Below are 23,488 nucleotides of genomic sequence, written 5' to 3'. Positions count from 1 at the left end.
AGACAGCTGCACCTCCTCCTTGCAGACCCTGTTGTTTGGAAGTGCTGCTTCGGTTCTCCTAGGTTCCAAGGTGTAAGAAGGAGTCCCTGTCTCCTAACTCTATGATGCACTTCAAGTCTAAATGCTCACTGTATGCCTGTTAGAATCCAGTTTTTAAAAACATACATTCTCACACCGGATGGCGGCGCGCATGCCTTTAATCCCAGCACTTGGGAGGCAGAGGCAAGCCAATCTCTGTGAGTTTGAGGCTAGCCTGGTCTACAAAGCGTGTTCCAGGAAAGGTACAAAGCTACACAGAGAAACCCTGTCTCGAAAAACCAAAACAAACAAACAAACAAAAACCCCAAAAACAAAAAAAACAACAACAAAAAAAAAACAGGGGGGAAAACATATATTCTCTTGGGAGACTCCCTGCTCATCCCCAGGAATCCCAAGTTCTGGAGACCCGGATCACCAGGCAGCCCTAGAAAACAGTGCTATTTCTTGTGTAGTATTAGAGGGACCAGCCTTAATATTATACATCCCAGGGGCTCAGGAGAGAAAATTATGAACAGTGAGGACTATTTTTAGGACATAGAATCTCAGTGCACCGAGCTCTTAGTCCAGTCATTTATTCTCCCAAATCTTCTTCTCCATCCTCCCGTGCCCTGGGAGTTCTGGTATATTATTATATATATTATATATTACTTATAAGCAGTAATCCCTTGGTAGTGCAAAGCCAGGCTTCCAGGGGCAAATGGAGGGGTGATAAGAATCACAAAGAGAAGCAGTAATTGTTAATTATCATTTGCAACCCAAAAGGGAAGTGATTAATGGGGAAATGAATTAACTAAAGGCTAAATTCGGGTAATATCTAAGAAGAGGGATCTTATGTGCTCAACTATAAATAATCTTAAATGTGATTGGGAGAAAATGTTAAGAATCTATAAGTTGCTAGGTCAATGGGAGAAAATAAAACTGCCTTCTTTTTTCTGTGGCTCCTATCTGTCCAAGCTATCTGCCGTTTTTCTGCAGGGTGGGGGAAAGTGTGCTTGGTCGCTGGGCAACCTGTGTACAGCTAGATGCCTCTGGTGATAGTTAAAGGAAGATCTGGAACTAGAGGTAAGATTTGGGAGAGGAGGAAGTTAAGCTTAATTGGCACATCTGCCAGGCCTTCTCAAAGGGGTAGTCTGGATGATTAAGTCTGTTCTTAGAGAGTACAGAGGTATCTGTAATAAGGTACTTTCTTCCCTCTGGGGATGGACCTGGCCGGATGCTGCCAGTGACGATAATTACAGGGAGGCTTGAACTGGGGTTCTGGCTGTGCATAGCTGTCAGCACAGAAGGCTATCTAAATATTCCTGGAAGTGGTTAGGTAAGGAGTTAGAGGTCCATAAAGTTAGTAAGGCTGCAAGAGAAGGAGGGCACGAGCTAAATTGTGCGAAACTATTACTTAAGGTCCAGCTGACCTAGGCTCTGTCTCCTTGTGGAATTTGCCTTAAGTCAGGAGACTAGCATGTGGTGGTCTGGACTGTTATTTCTGTTAGTCCTTGAATGTGGCTAATCTGATTCCAGTGCTGAAAGGGGAGAAACGGATGGGCTGGGGGAAGGAAGCCTTTCCTGAGGCTGTTCTCCAAATACCCTGAATGTGTATGTCCAGAGAGTGATCAGTCCATACTGTTAGCAGTTCTTAAGGAAAAATCAATTGGGAAAACTATGAGGGCACACATGATTTTTATAACAGAAGACAGTTGATATATAACAAGCCAAATAACACCAAATGCTCCTTGGAATTTAGCTTCCTCTGAAAGAATTCCTTGATCCCTTCAGGTAAGTGGCTTTGCCATAACCAGTTGAGTTCTGATAATTTATTCCTGCGGCCCACAGCCGCTATTTTCTCCCCTTCTGCACTTGAAGGCACCAAAGCCTGCCTGGATGGTCCAATTTGCCTCTTTAGCTCACACAAGCGCAGCACCTGTGGGTATCCCCATCCCTAATGAGTGACAGGGAAAGAGTTATAGCTTTGGAAGAGGCTAGCCTGAACTCAACCCAGAGGCCTTGTTTGACATGGTAGTAACAGCTGAACATGGTGGAGCACTTAGGCACTTATTCAGCATTTGAGAAGCCAGTCTGGGATACATAGCGAGACACTGTCACACACAAACAAAATAAGAAATAGTAGATGACAATATCTGCTCCTCTAGGTTACAGTGAGAATCTAAAATTCTTTTTTTGCATATAAAATTAATATTTGTGCAAAGCATATATTTTATACGTGTTTTACATAATTTAAAAATTACCTCTAAATGTCATACCACACCTCCTTAAAATAAGCCAGAGGCTTTACGTTCACAGACTATTCACCTTGATAGTGCCACTTCTTGGAATGCTGTTGCTAGTTCCCCAGCAACCAGCTTTCTATTTCTCCTGGCTCAAAATAAGAACCAGCCTTTCCCCACACACATATGCACACACACACTAGCATGTATACATGATTGCATATACACACTTGTGTGTACACATACCTTCATCGTTTCATCTGGGTTGCGGCTGTTGCAGCACCCACACACACAGGACCCCACATTGTTAACATTCTAATGTTTTCTTGTGAGTTGGTAAGCCATCCCAGCTCAGCACCAAGGACATGGGAAGTTAAAAGCATTTCTCAATACAGCAAAATGCACCTATCACAGGTCAGGCCAGAGAGCAGAGCTTTTGAGAAATGCCATAAGTAACAAGTTTCTGGAATTTCCCACTTAAAATAGCAAAGTTAAAACATAAAGACACATTTCTTTCTTTTTTCTTTCTTTCTTTTTTTTTTTCCTCCAAACAAAGTTTCTCTGTGTAGCCCTGACTGTGTCCTGGAACTTGCTCTGTAGATCAGGCTGGCTTCAAACTCAGAGATCTGCCTGCCTCTGCCTCCTGAGTGCTGGGATTAAAGATGTGTGCCACCACTGCCCAGCCCTAAAGACAAATTTCTTAAGGCTTCCAGGAACCCTGGGATTTCCAGAGAGAGAAGACTGTAGATGCCACCTGTATACTATCTTCTATGGTGATCCTAATCTATCTCCCCTCAACAAAGAAACCAAATATATATAATATATATATATATATAATTTGTTGGTATTCTATTTTCTTTCCTTAAATTTTTTTTAATTAAGAAAATGGAGTTTAAGCCATGCATGGTGGCAACACCTTTGATTCCAGCACCTGGGAGTTAGAGGCAGGCAGATCTCTGAGTCTGATGTTAGCTTGGTCTACAGAGCAAGCCAGGACAGCCAGGGCTATACAGAGAAACCATCCTAAAAAAACCAAAACCAAGAAAGGAAAAGAGAGAAAGAGAGAGAGAGAGAGAGAGAGAGAGAGAGAGAGAGAGAGAGAGAGAGAGAGAGAGAGAAAGAAAGAAAGAAAGAAAGAAAGAAAGAAAGAAAGAAAGAAAGAAAGAAAGAAAGGGGGAGGGAGGGAGGGAGGGAGGGAGGGAGGGAGGGAGGGAGGAAACTGAGTTTAGTTCCTTGAATATGTGGCATACATGAGAGGTTTTCTTGGTGTCTTGAGGGATCGATGTTCGCACATGATACTCAGTCACCTATGTTTTCCAGGCTGCCTCTATTCTCCACACCTCCACCTTGCTTCCCCACTCACTCACATGAACCTGAGTTCTGACTCTCGACGGACCAGGACTTCACGGAGACGCTGGATTTTCGCCATTTCCAGCTCAATCTCTTCTGGCATCATGCTGGTTTCAGCCATGGAGATGATGTCCAGCTGGCCTGTGTGAACAGGAAACTGGTGTCAGGACTCTAATGCCATGAGGGCTTTCAAAAATTCCCACCAGACATATGGGGTGTGGTTCCTCATTCCAGCTACTAGGGAAGCAGAGGCAGGAGGGTTGAGAGTTTGAGTTCCATCTGGAAGACAGTGAGATCCTGTCTCTCCAAAAAATAAGAATTCTTACAAGGAAACTGTACTATTTCCCTGGGTAGCAACCATGCCCCAGCAGCCACAACACACCACAGGGGCAGAGATATGAACTAGGCTGAGAGTGTGTATGAGAGAAGGAGCCTTCCAAATCCAGGAAACCCATGGTGCTATGGTTTTAATATGACTTGTGTTGAGGCTTGGACCCAAGCATAATGGAGTGGAGAGAAAGTGGGGCCTGTGATATATGATTAGAAATAATCAAGGTATGCTCCTTCTCTCACAGGCCTGGATTAGTTACCTAGGAGGCAGCTTGTAATAAAGCATGTTCCATTTTCCTGGCTCACTCACCTCTCCTGCATGCACCTGCTGCCCTGATGCAGCATGAGGCATCACCCACACGTGAACTTTCTGTCCCTCACCAGAATCAAACTCCTTTCTTTACAAATCACCCATTCCTGGGTATTCTGTCCTAATTACAGAAAATGAACTAAGACATGTGTGGAGCCTGGTGGGATGTCTGCAGAGGCTCAGTGGGCTCATGGGAACTTTCCCAAAGCATTGTCTGTCTCTGCTTGCTCCAGCCCCTCAGTCTGCCTCTTTGACGGTGGCCATTTTGCATCCCCCAAGCCTCAAAGACTGAGGATGATTCTAGATGAAAGAAAACTCTGTTTTAATTGTTTAAAGGTGCTAATAAGTAATGTAAGTAGTAATAGTACAAAGTAACAGTTTTGTTGTGGGAAATTCACAGAATGCTGGTAGGAAAAAAATACACAGGAAAAGAATCTGGGGCCAGTGAGGGGGGTAAAGGCTCTTGCTGGCAAGACTGATGACCTGAATTGAAGCTTCAGAACACACAAGATGGAAGGAGAGAACCAATCCCTCCCCCACAAGTTGTCCTGTGACCTCCATACATAAACTGTGGCACACATGTGCCCTATCCTCACAATGAATAAAGTAAATAAAAATAAATAAATAAATAAATAAATATCCATATGACACTGCCCAGAGAGAGTCACTAATTACCTTTTAGTGGACATCCCTTCAGGCTTTTATTTTTCTTTTTCATTCTCTTTTTTAAAAACTTTCAGTGCTAAGAATCAAATGCAGGACTTTGTAGGTGAGCACTAGGCTACTGAGCTATACCCTAGTCCTCTTCCAGTCCACTATGGTCAGTTATACACATACCATATATAAGAACTGTGTATAAGAAACTATACTGAGGATGGAGAGATGACTCAGCAGTTAAAAGCACCGGCTGCTCTTCCAGAGGACCTGGGTTTGATTCCCAGCACCCACGGTTCTCCATATCTCCAGCCCCAGGGGATCTGATGCCCTCTTTTAGCCTCCACAGGCACAGGCTGATACATGGTACACAGACACACGCAGGGGAAACACCCACACACATAAATTAACTGTATGACCTTGAACTCCCATCCTTCTGTATCCACCTTCTACATGCTGGGATGACAGGCCTGTGCCTCCATATTCATCACTCCCTATGGTAGTCCATGAGATGTCATGTTAGGGTGACAGAGGTTGAGAATCTCTAATTCAAAACCAAAAATCTGGAATCCAAAGTCCAAACTTTCTGAGCACCACCATGACACTATAGGGGACAATTCCACACCTGACCTCTGTATAAAATTACCTACATGTGGCCAGAGGTGTCAAATTCCCCTGCAGCTGGAGTCACAGGTTGTGAGTCATCTGATGTGAATGCTGGAAACTGAATTCTGGTCTTCTGAGACAACCTTCCAACCTCAAACATACTTAAAAAGACTAATAAGGAGCTACCAAAATGTTAGTAGTTAGAAATGTTAATACATATATAATGCGTATATAAACCATTAAACACATACACATGCATCCACTGCTCTGTGGATTTGGTGAATCTCAATAGCTCATCCTTTCTCTTCTCACTCAGCACATGTCACATGTATTTTCTGTCCTCAGCTGCTCCTCTGCAGTGATGTGAAAGCCCGAGCCCCTTCTATTTGTAACTATATTATAAATTGTTTCCCTATTTAAAAAAATTCAGGTGCCCCCCCCCACACCCCTATATACGGCTTTGTAGTGACCATTCCCAAAGCCAGCCCTCAATGAAGGGGTCCTTCTGGCTACATTTCCAGAGGGAATAGAGGTTGATAAAAGATGCAATATTCTAAGGTCTTTATGGTGGTACAGGCAGCCTGTTTGAAGATATATGTGCTGATTTCTTCCACACTACTGCCTGAGGCTAAGGAAGGGTGATGATGTATATGAGGATCTGCAGGAAATTTTCCAGCATTATGGGCTGGACAAAGGGCTGGTCAGGGCCATCTGGTTGTGCTTCAGTCCCCCACCCACCACCCCACAATCATATTCTGGGTCCCATTGCTCCAGGGATCACACCAAAATGCTCCTGGACTGGAGCAATAAGGCTCTACTGAAGAGAGGAGAAAGGATGGGCTGGGGAGCATGGCTCTGCTGATAAAGTGCCTGCCATGCACCCATGTGGACATGTCAAGTGCTGAGAGCCAGTTGTGCCCTGTCTGCTCTAACTTACTCCACGTGGGCCATGCCTTGCCCCAGGATATTCCATTATACAGGCAGCTTTTGCCTCCATTTTGAGGGAGGATGACTGCCTCTGGGTGGACCTAGAAACAACAGCATCTGCCAGGACCACCTACCCAGCACAGACTGAAAAATGACATCCCTATAATTTTATAGGGCTGAATTGGGAATGTAGAAGCACATGGGTATATTAAAACCCTATCAGGAAACAGGGCTCAAGAACTTAGGAGACACATCAGACCAAGGAAAGGGGGGAGCTCCCTTTCATGGATCACACAGAGTAACACACACTTAACACTGCAATGGCATGGTGCCACAGCAACCTCTCATCTGATACTTGGCATGTGGGTCAAGGGCAAGAACTCTGTGCCTAAAGCTTGGGTTCAACTTCCTCCACCTCTGCTGTTGATGCAGCCTCATCAACTGCCTGCCAGCCCACCTTTTTGCCCATCTGGGCCTGGACCTGTTTCCTGCTCCAAATCTGGTTTGACCTTTTACGTCACAGCTGAATTCCACAGCTTTGCTTTCTAACATGACCAACTCCAGCAGCAGTGCCCTTCAGTTCGTTGTCTTACTGAGATTGACTCTTTCTCAGCCCATTTCTGAACCCTCTTAAACTCTGCTGCAGCTTCTTTAACTTGTACTCATTCTGTAGCCCATGTGCATACAGATACATAAATATATTTACTGTGCTCTGGGTGATCTGAGAATTAATATTCATAATTAATATTGGAATAGAAGAACCTACATTTACCTCAGCCAGACTACCAAGCCAGGTGGATTATATGATAAATTGCTGTTGTTGAACTCTATAAACTATGTGAATTTATTGTTATTTGACAAATTCTGACATTGTGGAAAGGCACAAACATGTTCTGGCATAATGACTTATGATAGCAGACATCTGTAACACCAGCAATGGGGATGAGAGGCATGTGAAAACAGGCAGATCCCTGGAGCTTGCTGGCCAATCAGCCTAGCTGAATCAATAAGCTCCAGGTTCAGTGAGGGACCCTGTCTCAAAAAACTAAGGTGAGAGCAATAGAGGAAAGCACCTAACGTCAACCTCTGGCTTCCACATGTGTGCACACACTTATACTTGCAACACACACACACACACACACAATAATTATAACATTCATATTGGCTGAACATCACCCTATGCAACTTTGCTGACTCTGGGTACCCAGCTTTTGAAGGGTGACATGGGATGGTGGATAAATGGGGCTCTCTGGAATCTAAAGACATGGGCTGGAGCTCCAGGCCTGCACCCCACTCCCTGTAGGACTTTGGGCAGTCCGTCAATCACTCTGGCTCAGCAGCTCTGTGACCAGAAAGTCAGGGAGTCCCCCACACTGGCAGTCGTAAGGAATGAATTTGCCCAGGTATGCTGTGCTCTGTATTTGGTCACAACGATCCTTTGAAGGACCACTGCGCTTGCTTAACCTGCTACCTTTTGCCCTCACCCAGCATCAGAATGCCACTCTCTCAGAAACCATCAGAAGCCAGGCTGGAAGCTGCAGGTGTCTCACAAAGCAGCCAAGAGGTGTGAGGGACCATGGGAAGGGAAATGGAGTCTTCCTAGAGCCAGCAAGGGACCCAAGTTAGTAAACTTGCTCTAAATCATCAGCTACACAATGTCAAATGTCCTTTCCCTCCCTGATGAATAATTTTTTTCTTCTGCAAAACAGAGATGCTGTGCTGCAGATTCTATGTCTTATCTCACCTAATCCCTAACAATGACTCTGGGATTAGAAAAGACAAGTGATGGGCTGAGCATGTGGCTCAGTTAGTAGAGTGCTTATTTAGCATGTGCAAAGCCCCGAGTTCCAGCCCCAGCACAGCACACACTGTGTGCCTCTAATCCCAGAACTGAGCAGGTGGAAACAGGAGAGTCAAAAGTTCAAACACATCTGTAGCTACACAGTGAAGTAAAAGTGGCTTGCCCAGCATGTATTCCAGCACCAATACATTGGAGAGATGGAATACAAACAGACCCAGCTCACTGGAGCCCTTTCTCCCTCATTCTTCCCCAAACCATGAGTCACATCTTACCCACACTAGGCCATTTCCTGGTGCAGGTTACATATATCTGTACTTGTGAGCATGTTCTTTGAACCAGAGCACAATAGAACCCTCCTTGTGTTTTATGGCACTGTTCAGTTAGCCAACCTGCTTTTGAGGATACAAAAGCTGAAAATTGCAACACACCAGGGCAGTTCTTAAACGTTACACCAAGAACATTATAGCGACCCCCACCAGAAACTTGAGTTCTGGCAAGATTGCTCAGTGGGTAAAGGTGCCTGCCACCAAGATTGATGATCTGAATTCAAGAGAGTACTGACTCCTGCAAGTTGTCCTCTGACATGGAGATGTATGTGCTGCGGTATGTGTGCACCACCCCCTCACAATAAAAATAATTGTTTTGAAAACCAGGTTTATTCCACGTATTAGCTACTTTCTTGTTGTAGTGATGAAATACCTAACAAAAACAACTTAAGGGGAAAGGCTTGGGCTCGAGGTTTAAGAAGGGGTATAGTCCATCATGGGAAAAGCATGGAGGTGGGGGGATGAAGATGCTGGTCCTAGTATTTTGCAGTCAGAAAGCAGAAATTGGTGAATGTTGATGCTTAGCTATGCAGTTTGGGATCCCAACCCATGAATGGTGCTGCCAGTATTCAGGGTGGCTTTTCCCTCCTCAGTTAAACCTCTCTAGAAACTCACTCACAGACACACCCACAAGTGTATCTCTTAGGTGATTCCAAGTCCAGTCTGTTTGGTACTGAAGATGAACTGTCATACTCAGCAATAACATCAACAACTAAAATTGATGGAGCATTTTGTATCACACACATACCAGGAGCCTTGGGACCTTATTCAATTTTCAAATAGCCCTGGGATGTCAGAACTGTTATCCCATTTCACAGAGGAGAAATTGAGGATCAGAAAAAGAAGAGATGAGGCTGAGGTTAAAACTGAGATCTATGAGCTGGGGATGTAGCTCAGTAGTAGGGCATTTATCTGGTATGCATGGGGCCGTTGATTTGACCCCTGATAAATAGATGGATGGATGGATAGATAGATAGATAGATAGATAGATAGATAGATAGATAGATAGAGAGAGAGAGAGAGAGAGAGATAGATAGATAGATAGATAGATAGATAGATAGATAGATAGATAGATGAGTCCTACTCCAAAACCCTTGTGATCCATTCTATTCATTTAAGGAGCATATTCCTACTTGAAATGCACCATCATCATTATATCAATAAAGAAAACAACACAGGTTGAGCATCCATAATCCATAATGATCTGAAAAGATGATCCCAGAAGATTAGAAGACTTTTTGGAACATTTTGGATTCTGGTCTAAAATCTGGAAAGCTCCAAAGTCTGCAGTGCATTCTGGTCCCAAGCATTTCAAACAAGAGACAGGCCATCTGCATGTCAGTGGTATTGACTCTGGAACATGCAAAATGGCCAGTTGCAGGCTAGTGAGCACAGTGATGGTTAAGATGGCTATTGCTAGGCTCAGCAACTACCCAGGAAACTAGCCTCTGGGCATGCATGTGTGGGACTATCTAGGGGTTAACAGAAGTAAGAAGACCCATCATAAATGTGGCTGCTGCTGTGGGCTGGGGTCCTGAATTAAAAGGAGGACATGAGCACCAGCACCAGCATTTGTCTCCTTCCTGATTGCAGATGCAATGTGATCCTTTGTTTCCCGGTTCCTGTCACCTTGCCCTCTCCACCATGATAAGTGTCCCTTCCAACTGTAAGCCCAAACAAGCCTGGCCTTTCTTAGGTTTCAAGACATCAATTTTATGGGAAGTTTGTTAAAAGGGCATTCCCCAAGGATTAGGATAACCTGGGCCAAAGGTCATGTCCTTTACATGAGAAAAACTTCAAACCTCAGCAAGGCAGATACAGGAAGTAGAGAAATGAGTCTCACATGATGGTTTCTACACTCCCTTCTGATATTTTGAGAGACATCCATCAGCTGTGAACAGCTGGACACTTGAGGAAAGCAAATTATGAGAGGAGCAGGAAGTGTCCGGCCTGGCTAGGAAAGTTGGCAATGTTTCCCAGCTGAGCTTACTTGCTGGGGATGAGCACAAAGCATTAAGGCACAGAAATCCTGAGCTCCAACTGCCATTGAGTCATTCCTGGGGGAAGAAGCAGCTAAATCCATCTTTTTTATCCCCAAATGCCACCCCAGAGACACACGTGCCTCACGAGCAGCAGCAAACAAGAGCTGAGTGCCAGGCATGGCTGGGATGGGCCAACAGGTTCAGCCATTTATCTTGAGAGTGTATATGCCCAAGGAACCCATGCCCAGCAATGGGGTGACAGTCAATGAGAACTAGCAATCTAGAAACTGCTATTTGTGCAGGCTGGCCTCAAACTCTTAGTCCTCCAGCCTCAGCCTCCCCGGGGGAGAGATAACAGCCATCTATCACTCCCAGTTTGAAATATCCATGAAGACCAGCTCAGAGAATAAAATAGCTAATGACAAAAGAAATATCCCTTAGCATATGCCGCAGGCACAGGTGGCCAGGACCTTGCTGTCACTTTACATTCCATACCTGGTGTTCAGGATGAAGGCTCCTTGCTCTCCTCAACACTCTTCTTCATACCCATCTCTTTCTACTTTAATCTAAAAGAATTGTAGAGGTCGTAAGTGATTTGTAAATAAGTGGCAGGGCTGAGACTCCAATCCAGACTTAATTAGAAAGCCCTTGTGCTAGATCAAAGAACTACTAAAACTACAGACCCTGCATAGAATTCACACGTTCCTACCAGGACATGTCACCTCAACACAGGCCCTCAAAACAGGCCTAAACCAACAGGGCCAACTGGTCAAGGTGAAACTTCCACACACTTACCTAGGTTTATTATTATTATTATTATTATTATTATTATTATTATTATTATTATTATTATTTTATATTGACTCTGTTTGTGGGGTTTTTGTTGTTGTTGTTTTGAAAGTATTTATAGTTGTTATTGGTTTTGGTGCTAGGGAGTGGGGAGTCCAGGGCCTCACATGTGCTAGACAAATGTTTTACCACATTTAAATAAAATGTTTTTAAAAACATTTTAAAAACTTAAAAATGGCTGGGCAGTGGTGGCGCACTGCTTTAATCCCAGCACTCGAGAGGCAGAACCAGGCAGATCTCTGAGTTCAAGGCCAGCCTGATCTACAGAGCAAGATCCAAGACAGGCACCAAAACTACACAGAGAAACCCTGTCTCAAAAACAAACAAACAAACAAAAAAAAAATTATTTTAATAATAATTAAAAAATGTACGTGTGTGAGTATGCAGACACATACGTGGAGGCCCATGAAAGCCAGAAGAGGGCACTGAATTTCCTGTTGCTGGAGTTACAGGCAATTGTGAGCCACTCAGCATAGGTACTGGGAACTGAACTCCAGTCCTCTGCAAGAACAGCAAGCACTCTTATCCACCTCTCCAGCCCAGTCCATCATCTTCTTTAGGGAAAATGTAGCAACCCAATTAAACTCTAGTCCCTAAACTCACATTTCCACAGGAACATCTTCCTGACCTTGACCCAAGAGACAGTCTTATGTATCAGGGAATAGATATCTAAGCCCAATAAACCCTGGTGGCAGCCCACCGGTGGTTGTCATCAGCTGTCCATGTGAACCCATTTCAGTCCTCAAGCACTCTGTCTCAGGGTGGGCTGAGAGGCTCTTCTCTCTCTGATGTTAACAGAATGAGAAGCAAGCAGCCAGTTGCCTTTTAATGAATCATTCTTTTCCAAGGAGGTGAATTAACTGCTTTAAATTTCAAAGCTCCTGACTGCTTTATCCCTGAGGCCTGTCTTGAGAAGAAGGATGAAGCTGAGGCCCAAGAGAAAGCATACTGCTGCACACTGAAGCATCCACAATGTATTCTTTGACTCAGTTACCTGTGAGGAGAGCACGGCAGCTCTGGAGCCAGAATGCCTCCGTACCCTTCCAGAAGTGTTATTCTCCATCTCAGCCTCAAGCACATTTTTCAACTTTTCTGAGTTCCTAGTTTCTCAGCCTCATCTGACCTCTCCAAGAACATCAAGGTAATCTGAGGTGCTATGGTTCGCATAGCATCCCCTGAAGCCCCATGTTAAAGACTTGGCTCCCAGAAGGGTGCTATCAGGAGATGGTGGGAACTGAAAAGGTGGGGCTCAGGCTTGGAGCTGTGAATGGGCACCCAGTCCTTCCTCTTCCCCTCCTCCACTTCCTACCTGAGAGCTGAAGGCCACAAGCCCAAGGCAGTGACCACACGCTGAATCTCCAAAACTGAGCTAAAATAAATCTTTTAGTGTGTGTTTTTGAGTATATGCGTACATGTGTGTGTTTGTGTGTGTATGTGTGCACATGAACATACATACATGGAAGCCAGAGAACAATCTCAGGTGTTCCTCGGGAGCCATCCAGTTTGGCTTTTGAGACAGGGTCTCTCATTTACCTGGAACTCACTGAGTAGGTTAGGCTGACTAGCCAGAGAGCCCCAGTGACTGTTGTGTCTCCACCTCTTCAATGCTGGGATTATAATCCTACAATATATTCTTACATGCCTTTTTATGTGTGTGCTTGGGATCCAAACCTAGGTCCTCACGTTTGCACAACAGACACTTTACTGAGCCATTTCCTCAGTCCCCATTTTTTTCTCTTTGTAAGTTGCTTTGTCTCATACATTCATTACATTAACAGAACACTGACTGGGCATAGTCAGCAATGTGACTCAGACACTGGGACTTCAGGAGACTGACTTGGACCCCAATCCTGGCTCTGATTCTTTCTAACTGCTGACCTTGAACAGACAACACGACCTGCTTGCTAAGACTCAGTGTCCTTGCTGAACTCTGTCTGGTATCTATCTACTTTTTTTTTTTTTTTTTCGTTTTTCGAGACAGGGTTTCTCTGTGTAGCTTTGCGCCTTTTCCTGGAACTCACTTGGTAGTCCAGGCTGGCCTCGAACTCACAGAGATCCGCCTGGTTCTGCCTCCCGAGTGCTGGGATTAAAGGCGTGCACCACCACCGCCCGGCTTTTTTTTTTTTTTTTTTTTTTTTTTTTTTGGTTGCATGACACCTTGGGGCTATTTATCACACAAGGTCCAACTTGTTCTGAACATCTTCCCAAAGCAAAGAAGATTTATCACCATGTAAAATGTTCCTGAGACTTTCTGGCAGACAGAAACTGCAGCTCCCAAGTAGGACTTCCAAAAGGTTTTCTGTGAATGTGTACCAGAGGGCTGGCACTCCAAATGAGATGATGGTTGAGTCCTGGTGGATTACTGGACCATATGTAATGTCATTTTGCATTAATTAATGTCCTCTCCTCAACACTTCCAGATGACCTTCGGTGAGTCACTGGGCCGCTATGACATAGTTCTCCTAAGCCTAAGCCTAAGTAGAAGGGCTCAGATTGGTTCCTAAGACCTGTTGGGACCAAGCAAGTGAATAACCAAGAGAGCTGTTCTGAGACTGAGGATGTGGCTTAGTGGGTAGAGTGCTCATCTACCATGCACAAAGTCCTAGGTTTGAGTCTCAGCATAAACCAGACATGGCGGCACGTGCTGTGACCTAAGGCTTGATGAGGTGAAGGCAGAAGGATCAGATGTTTAAGGTCATCTTTGGCTACATAACAAGTTTGAGGCCAGTCAGGATTACCTGAGATTCCACCTCAAAATACAAAAACAAATAAAATAAAAAGAGAGAGCATGTTATTCTGGCTGTTGAGTTAAAACTGTGGAACAAAAACCCTATAATAACAGGACAATTGGCTGATTAGAATGGCATAGACAACCAATGCTTTACAGCACGACGGTTCATTCTATTATTCATGTTTTTTTTTTCAATTTCCTTCATGAATCCAGACAATTATAAATACATCCTGAGCTGTGAAGCACGAATCTTCACCATGACTCCCCAACTTCTAATTTGAAAACCAAGTCAAAAATTAGCAGAGGGCCCTGGCCATGCAAGGATTGTTAGAAAACCAAATGGTGCCTCAGAAAAATGTGCTCAGTGGGACTACAATGAGAATCTGGGGAGAAAGTGATTGGGACTGTCAAAAATCAGACTTCAGGTTTTAAAAACTGCTCAGCTTGAAAGGCATGTTGCTGATTGAATTCTCACAGCCTGGAAACCTGTCATGGAAGTAAACCATGTGGATGACAGGGTTTTCATTCAGAAGGTTCCAGACCATGGGAATAATGTGGGAATTGGGCGGAGGCTCTGAAAAAGGGTTAGCCATTTCTTTCATTTTGGGCATGAACGACTTCATTGCTCCTGCTTCCTGTGGTTCTGTGCAGAGAGTGAGGTGTTGCCATGGGTGCTGTTCTCACACACAGTGCCACTGGACAGATAAATGAACGCAGGCTGAGCCCCAGGGAGCCAGAGCATCTCTGGACACAAACTCTAGCATCATAGCTGACTGTAAAAACTGGGTCTGGAGCCCTGGTCTGGGTCCCAGTGAAGACTATGTTCAGTGTCTTGCTTGGTAGTTCATGAAGTGGCCACCTGCCACTGGGGGGTCACTGTCTCAATTTAACAGAGCATAGAGAGAAAGATATTGGATCTAAATGATGAGGTCATTTCCAGTGAAAATAGGGTCAGGAAGGCAAGAAGATGGCTTAGTCAGGAAAATGTTTGCCACACAAACATGAGGACGTGACTTTGAGCCCCAGAAACCCCTTAAGAAGCGCTGGGTATGGTAGCACATGCTTGCTTGTGTTCACAGGTGGAGGCTGCCAGCCAGGCTAGCAAGGTCATGAGTCCTGGATCCTGTTCTCAAAACAAAAAATGAGGAAGGACACCTGACTTTGACCTCTGACCTCCATGTGCACCTGTGCATGCACACATGAATGTGTACACACACACCAAAACAAAGGACTACCACCCCCTTAAAAACAAATAGGGCTGGAATGACAGGTACCTGGGTTAAACTGAAGGTGGTTAGTTACATTTGGGGAAAGACAGAAAAGTCTAGACTCTGGGAGTGAGTGTGGGAGTGAGTGAAATATGCTGCCCACAATACCCCAACGCTAGGAAACTCCAGCATGAGTCATGGAAACCCCACGTCAGAAACAGCTATTTTGAGTCCAGCTGGAAAGTTCTGCTCCCATGAATGTGTAAAGCAGGCATGGTGGTGCATGCCTGGAACCTCAGTGCTCCCACCAATGTATAAACCACAGTGGTGCATGTCTGGAACCTCAGTGCTCTGAAAGTGGAAGAAGAGAACCAGAAGTTCAAGTTATCTTTGGCTACATAGCAAGTGTGAAGGCAGCCTGGACTACACGAGACCACGACTCAGAAAAAGGAGAAGAGGGGGAGAAGGGAGGAGACAGTTTCTGCTAAAGCTGGGTCTGGAAGCTATGGCCTGGTGGCTAGTCCAACCCACCATCTGCCTCTCTTTGTTCAGCCTATGAGTCACAATGGTTTTTACATTCCCAAATGGTTGAGGGGGAAAAACAGATCACGATGTGAAAATGGCACAAAATTCTGACTTTGGTGCCCATAAAGAAAATATCATTGGAATGGGGCCATGCACAGTTGTCATGTACTGTCTCCATGGCTACTCTGTGCTACAACAGAGCAGAGTATCTGGGTGGGGACCATATGGCCCTCTGAGGCAAAAATATTTACTATCAACCCTTGAAGAAAAGGCCCCTCTCCTAAGTGAGCCAGTGACTGTGTTATGTATTTGAAGACATTTAGCGAAAACTGAATAGGTGATAGGTCAGTCAATAAAATGACCTGAGTTCAAACCCCAGAACACAACTGAAGAAGCCAGGTATGATAGCAAGTGCTCAGCATGCAGCACTGGGAAGATAGAGATAGACCCTGGGGTTCACTGGCCATTCAGTCTAACTGAATTAGTGAGCTCCAGGCCAATGAAATACCCCATCTCATAGTATCAGAAAGGGTAGCAACAGAGGAAAATACCCTAGGTTGACCTCTGGCTTCCAAATGTACAGACACACACAAACACACATGCATACAGGCACACAAACACACATGCACACAACATGCACAAACACACAAGCCTACACATGTACACACACACATACACATAGGCACACACATCTCTAACTTGTTTCTTATAAACCAAGGCATTCAGGATTTTTAAAATCCACTCATACTGTGCTGGGAAACTTAATGAAACATTTGATATTTCTTGCCAGGTGGGCAAGAAATTGCCATGCTAATATTTTATATAAGCCTGCTTATTGATGCTTTTAAAGTTATAAAGCAAACGTGCCATCTAGAATTTAAATAGTAATCCCCAGGGCAACAACAATGGTATATTCAATTTTATAATGGTCACTTAGCCCCATTTTTATAGTGTTACAAACTACATCACCTGTATTTTGTATAATCTTATATTGTAAGCCATAATTGAAATGAATCTGACAGAAATAACAGTCACTACTTTTAATTAAATTTTTGGGGTGTGTGTGTGTGTGTGTGTGTGTGTGTGTGTGTGCGCGTGTGTGTAATGAGGGGCCATACATGCCATAGGGATACATATCCATACATATCTATGAGAATAACTTTTGTAGAGTGGTTTTTCCTCCCACTTTTATGTGGGTTTTGGGGATTGAACTTGGGTTTGTGAGACAAGTGCTTCCACCCTCTGAGCTATCCCACCAGTCCTGTAGTCGCTGTGACTTTTCTAGCCTTTTGCCATGCATCAGAAAGCATCAGCAGCACTTTCTGTTCATCAGTACCTTTAACAACCCGACCTTTTTCTCAAGCAGTTCCTATTACTAGACTCATTTTGTAGAAGACAAAACTAAAACATTCAGGTGAAGTGCTTTTTATAAGGTCTCAGAGCTGGTGAATGCTGGAACCAAGACTCATGTTGCATTATGACCTAGAAACTAGGCTATGCTATGGGGTAAATAATCTCAACTTTGGGGGTTTCTCTAGTCTAAATTGTAATTGGTAGCATGATCCAACACATCCTGTTGCAGTTTTCTGCTCATTTTGGTTTGAGCAGTACTCAGTATTGAACCCAGGCTCTGTGTACGCCTGGTGTGATGACTGTCAACTTGACAGGATCTAGACTCACCTAGGAGACAAACCTCTGGGTATGTCTGTAAGAGAGTCTCCCCTCCCACTGAGTCATGAAAGTTCCTCCACCTTGCAAGGTACCTGGAGTGCTGATTAAGCCTTTCACACTTAAATCCTTAGGGCACACACATTGCTCAGTGAAAAGTAAAACAACCCAGCCATTTTCATATTATCTGAATCATCTGCATGGGCCTCTCATATGATAGCTTTGCTGGGTTTATTTTCTTGGCTGGACAAGAACTAGGCCAGCTCCCATGGCTTGCAGATGGATTAATTAGTTAAAATTCCTAGAATGGTGCTCAGGACAAGCTGAGGCAACAAATGAGCTCTGGGTTTCACTTTGGTTTCTCTTATTCTTACTTGTTTGCTTCCTTTATTTTCTTTCTGAAAAGAAAACAAATACCTCCCCTGTTTCCCTCCAATGACTCAGCTGCAAGTGTTGTCTCCACTCAAGAGGGAGCTTGGAGAGACGGTGTCTCATAGCCAATTACAGAAATGACCAGAGTGACTCCAAGCGCTCTGAGAGTTTCCTAAGCCCCATCTCTCAAAGCGGAGGTAGTTCTAAGATATTTCTCTGATGGAATTAGAAAAGTGGATGGGGAAAAGAGGCTTGGCTTCCTAGAGTGGATAGACAGAGGGGAGGGATATGGATGGACTGAGATTTGAATGGGTGGTGGTATGCCCTTTTACAAAGGGGCAATGTGGGGGCTTGAGTGGCCAGGTCATCAGAATACTCTGAGGGCAGCTCCTCAGCCCAGGGACCTATCTATTCTTTTAGCCCTCCATGCACCCATTTCCTTTAGGAATGAGAAGTGACCCAGAATCTGACCAATCAGAACCAGCTGCTTCCATGTTCTCTACCACAGTAACTGGTTCGGGCTGGGAAGATCAGCCAAGTGTAAGATAAGAGGCAAAGTCTGGACTTCTAACGAAATCAGCACCCCATCTCTCTCTCCCCCTGCTGTAGAGTGTTATCCCCAAGTACAAAATCATCAGAGCAGCTGTAACAACTTGCAAAAGATCTTCAACATTGGCTTCAACATTGGGTGTTCCCCTATGGAAGGAGGGGGAAGGATCATTGGCATCTTGCTTAAGATTCCAGTCACCCCTGCCAGCACCTCTTAGCCAGCTGTATGTAATTCTGCAAAAAATACATGCACCCTCATTATCATTTCTGGAGGTGCTGGGGTGTATATCCCAAGGTGCTGGAAGTTTAATTGAAGTGGGTTTGCTATCTGTGCATCTATGGGAATGAGACTGTCTAATAGTGCACCTGCTTTGGGGTCACCATGTTCCTAAGTGAGCACAATAAACTCTTTGGTTGCCTAAGATGGGCTTTGGTGGTATCATCCACTGGTTTGTTGATGATATATTGACATTTTGAGGCTTGAAGGCCATCTTATAGAAAGACAAACTAGGCTCATTCCTGTTTATGATTAAAACTGCTTCTCCAGGATTGGGCTATGTTCCACCTGTGACTGTAAATACAAATGGCTCTGTATTGCCTGTTCCAGGAAATGGCAACTATGCCATTGTCTCAAAAAGTTGTTATGATCATCCTGCAACCCTACCTTTGTTTCAAAAGGTTGTTATGACTACCTTGTTATGACCACCTTGCATTCATGTCTTTGTTTCAGGAAGTCCTTATGACTAACTTGTTATGCTCATGTTCTGTTCCTATAATCCCACCTGTTTTACCCACCAAATGCCCCATTTGGAGACCTCCTACCCTGAGCTTTATAAAAACCTTGTCTTCCTCACATCCAATGCTGACCTCTAGAACTCTGCCTTAGGGAGAGATAGCTTGCATACACAAGTTTTTAAAAAGCTTGCTTTAATTTATTTTTCCATGATGACTTGGGTTGGTGGTCTTTCTCCTTACATCTTTGGGATTAACATTTGGAGCTCCCCAGTGAGATCGAGACCCCAAACCAAATTCAGAAGACAAACCCTTCCCTCCCGAGAAATTCCAAAACCCTGAGGCACACCTTCAGTTCTGAAGGAACAGCTTCCTTAAGAAATGGAAGCAGCAGAAGAGAGAGGTGGCTCAGCGGTTAAGAGCACTGACTGATGTTCTAAAGGACCTGGGTTCAATTCCCAGGCCATCAGGTGTCTGATCATGCCAGGATGAAAAAAGGAAAAAAAAAAATGAAAGCAGCAAGCACCAGTTTCTGGAGGCCGCCTCTGATAAGTCATAGATACTCTCTGTGGCATTTGGTTCTGTTCTGGTTCTGTGGGATCCTGATCTGGAGGCATGTGGGTGTGTTTGTCTGTGAGATCCAACATTCCTCCATCAAGGGAAACAAGTAAGATGTCACATGACCATCTGATTAACTTAAGAGTTCGGCCAGTTCTTTTTGTGACCTGCCTTGGAACTCTGGGGATGCCCTGGTGAGACTAGGAGCCAATAAATTGGAGAGGCCCAGCACCTAAGCATCCATTGGCAGGGTTTCAATACCCTGGCTGCACAATAGAGCCCGGGAACCCTGAAGACATTCCATGACACTAGGAGCCAAGAGATTGGATAGGCCCAACGGGGAATGCCAGGCACTACCAGGAGTTGAGTCAGAAACCAGAGAGGCCCCGCCTAACCAAACTGGGAAACCTCTAGTGGGTTCCCAGTGCCTGGGTTGTGCAGGGAGGAATTGAGAAAATGTCGCTGTAGTCTAGGCACCAATGTGTGGGTTCACACGGATCCATGGAAAGAAGATTCAGAGGCATCTTAAGAATGAATCTAGCCTTTCATGACTGCAGGGGGGTCCATTCTGGAAGGACTGAAGCACTTTCCCTTTGCCTAGGGCATTTTTATTTACTGTCTAATTACAGTTTAGACAGTTAATTTTCATACCTTCAAAGCAACCTGAAAGGAACTCCCAGAGATAAAATGCCAAGTGCAAATCCCTTGATTTCTCAGGTACCACAGTTTTCTGGGTTTACTGAACCAAGTTTTGCATGGGCCTTTGATCCTTGGGAGACTCTCTGATCCTTGACTCTCAGACAAGATTCACATACGGCGGTGAGTGAAACAAAAGGTATAAGAAAAACCTGAGGCCTATTCAAGCTAACCTCCTTGTCTTTGCTAACTTTGTTAAGCTTTAGCTATTTTGATAAACTGAGTCATACAAGAAACTGTGATATTGTGCAATGGTGTACTATAAAAGGACCAGAAAAGTAAAGTTGCCAGTCTCCCTATGGACTATATTTATGATTTATACTAAAAGAATTTCATTTCAAGATTTGCAATCTTTTTAAGGTTAAACTTAACAGAGATAAAACTGTAGAATTCTAATCTTATAAAAGCTAGTAACTGGCCGGGCGGTGGTGGTGCACGCCTTTAATCCCAGCACTTGGGAAGCAGGTGGATCTCTGAGTTCGAGGCCAGCCTGGTCTACAGAACAGCCAGGATTGTTTCACAGAGAAACCCTGTCTCAAAACAAAACAAAACAAAACAAAAACAAGAGGCTACTAACTTATTGTAAACTGTTAAAGATTAAGACATGTAGATTAATAGTCACCTTATAAATGATCAAATTCTTTACACATATAATTCATTTACAGGGACAAGCTTTATTTAGCCTCGTGTATATGTTTTCAATGTTAAACATAAAACAAGTAACTAAAAACAAGTGAAGTTTATTTAAATTCAGGTGTACTTATAGATGGTCCTCAAAACTTTTCAGAGATCTGCAGAATAAGGCATTTAAAATGTTTAATGATAAAGCTTCCCACGATAGAGAGAAATGCCAGCTCCTAGCAGCAATCCTAAGGTCTTCAAGGAGGTAAAGGGGCACAGACAACTCCACTTGAATTATGGTAACACTAACCACTGGGCAAAACTGCGAACACCACCAGGGCTCTTCCCACACTGTGAACACAATTTGGTTGACTGCCTTGCTCTGCCTAATCACAGAAGGTCAGTTTTTCCAAGGGACTCTTCCACAGGAAAATCTCTTGGACCTTCCGGGTCTGACAGCCAAAGGCCTATGCTGCCCTGTGCAGCAGCTGAAGATGTCCTGCTGTCCTGTGTGACAGTACAGCTGAAGACACACTGCCACTGCCCCCAAATAAGCCACCAATACCACAGGAGCCTCTGGTAATCACCCAGACAGTGGTAAGTCTCTGTCATTTTAATTGATACATAGATTATTTGGATTATGCTTCCTGATATAATTTATCCTTCTCAGAGACAGCTAACTCTAGCTTCATCAATTTAGTAGCAGCTGCCCAGTCAATGCATTTCATATATAAAAACCAGGCCTAGCTTTTCTAAAGCTATTACATCACCTGATGAAAAAGGGAACTCACAGACAGGGTTGCTTTAAAAACAGGCTTCATATTAAAGGACAAACTGGTTTTAGAGGTAACTTTTACTTGCTTTGCAAAGGCTGCTCTCAGAAATCAACCACTTATGTATATCTAATGGTAAATAATTGGATAAAAAGTTTAAGGTTTATATAAATTATAAACTTCTAAAAATATAAAAATCTAAATAAATATGAAGATCTAAGAAAGTTATTTAAAATATATAAATACAAGTTATTCTATGCTATTGTTATACTAAGATTTCAAAAGTTCAGAGTTTTAACATTAATCAATAGAGTTCTGATAACTTATTAATCTAGCCCTGGTAAAGTGCTGCTATTATTAGTCACAGGCTCAAGATTAAAGATTCCCTCTGGTTGTCTTCTAAATATAGACTTTAAGATGCATGCTAAACACATCTCTGTCCAATCTATATATAGCCCTCCGGACAGAGAAAAGAATGTTCGTGCTTTTTAGCACAAAGCCATAGCTCTTGCTATGACTCAAGTGTGTGAGTCTATTCCAGCTGTTCTGGACACCTGTTGGCTGCTTTTTCTATAATGTGGATTTTAGTACAGATTACAAACATCATAATGTAAGTTTCAGGGAATCAAGAAAGTCATAACAATTGGATCCATCTCTCACAGGTCAGAAGGACTCCAGATAAGTAATGCTGTCAATCAACAGCCCAAGCTCCCTTGCCTATTGCCTATTCCTGAGGGGGAAGCTCCAAATGTCAGTTTCCCTTAAGTGCCTAAACTTTAACTTCTGTCCCTAGTCTTTACCTGTCTTGGAAGAGTTTTATTCATCTAGTTGACACCATCCAGAAATCGATTTCAAACTACAAACTGCTCCAAAGGTGCTCCACACCACACCAGTCCCATAAAATCGGAAAGCCCAGGCTTTGCTGAAAGCTGACGTAAACCAGTTCAACCCAAGTGACTGCTCTCTTCAAACCAGATGCTTCTGATGAATGCCCCATCACTCTAATCCCCTCCTGGTCTTTGACTAACATTTCATCCTTCCCAGGACCTGTCAACGGTGTTCTAATTTCAGTAGGACATAGTTTAGAGAATCCATCACCCCTTATCCTCAACAGAGGACTGGAATGTTAGATCAACAGGTCCGAGGCAGAGAAGACAAAATGACTACCTACAGTGCCTTTGGCATACCAAGATGATAATGGCCTTAAAAACTTTGTCCTTTCTATGCTAACTAAACAGGTATAATTTATAAAAGGGGCATGCATTATAAATTTTGTCATATCCCACTCCCAGATAAAGAACCCTATCAAGGACACCTAAGACAAGGGGGGATGATAAACCAGCCTGCCTCCATTTTGAACTTAAAAGCCATCTTATAGTAATCATATTTATATTTCAAAAAATTGTAATGACCCTCTTGTTTCAAAAACTTGTTGTGGCTACCTTATTATGACTACATTGTTATGTTCTGCTCCTGTAACCATGCCTATATTGCTTGCCAAATTCCTGATTTGGAAGTCTTCCTCGTTCAATGCTGACTTCTTGAACTCCACCTTTAGGGGGAGACAGTCCATGTACATGTTTTTTATTAATTTGACCATGATGATTTGGGTCAGTGGTCTTTCTCCTTCTATCTCTGGGATTAACACATACCAGAACCTTC

The 23,488-nt window shown here is 43.7% G+C and overlaps 1 protein-coding gene across 1 annotated transcript in view; it reads right to left on the bottom strand.

The window, feature by feature from the left end:
• Bmerb1 (bMERB domain containing 1) overlaps positions 1–23,488 on the bottom strand; it is a 126,495-nt gene that overhangs the window by 70,354 nt on the left and 32,653 nt on the right. Inside the window, exon 2 of the mRNA XM_052759593.1 lies at positions 3,626–3,749. Within this exon, the coding sequence (XP_052615553.1) occupies positions 3,626–3,749 (124 nt within the window). The remainder of the gene's footprint in view (positions 1–3,625; positions 3,750–23,488) is intronic.

The sequence above is a fragment of the Peromyscus californicus genome, unplaced genomic scaffold, assembly GCF_007827085.1.
Source record: "Peromyscus californicus insignis strain IS unplaced genomic scaffold, ASM782708v3 Scaffold_3__1_contigs__length_106647218, whole genome shotgun sequence".
Classification (NCBI taxonomy): domain Eukaryota; kingdom Metazoa; phylum Chordata; class Mammalia; order Rodentia; family Cricetidae; genus Peromyscus; species Peromyscus californicus.
Note: the sequence above shows the minus strand (reverse complement) of the source record. Positions and strands in the feature narration are given on the sequence as shown.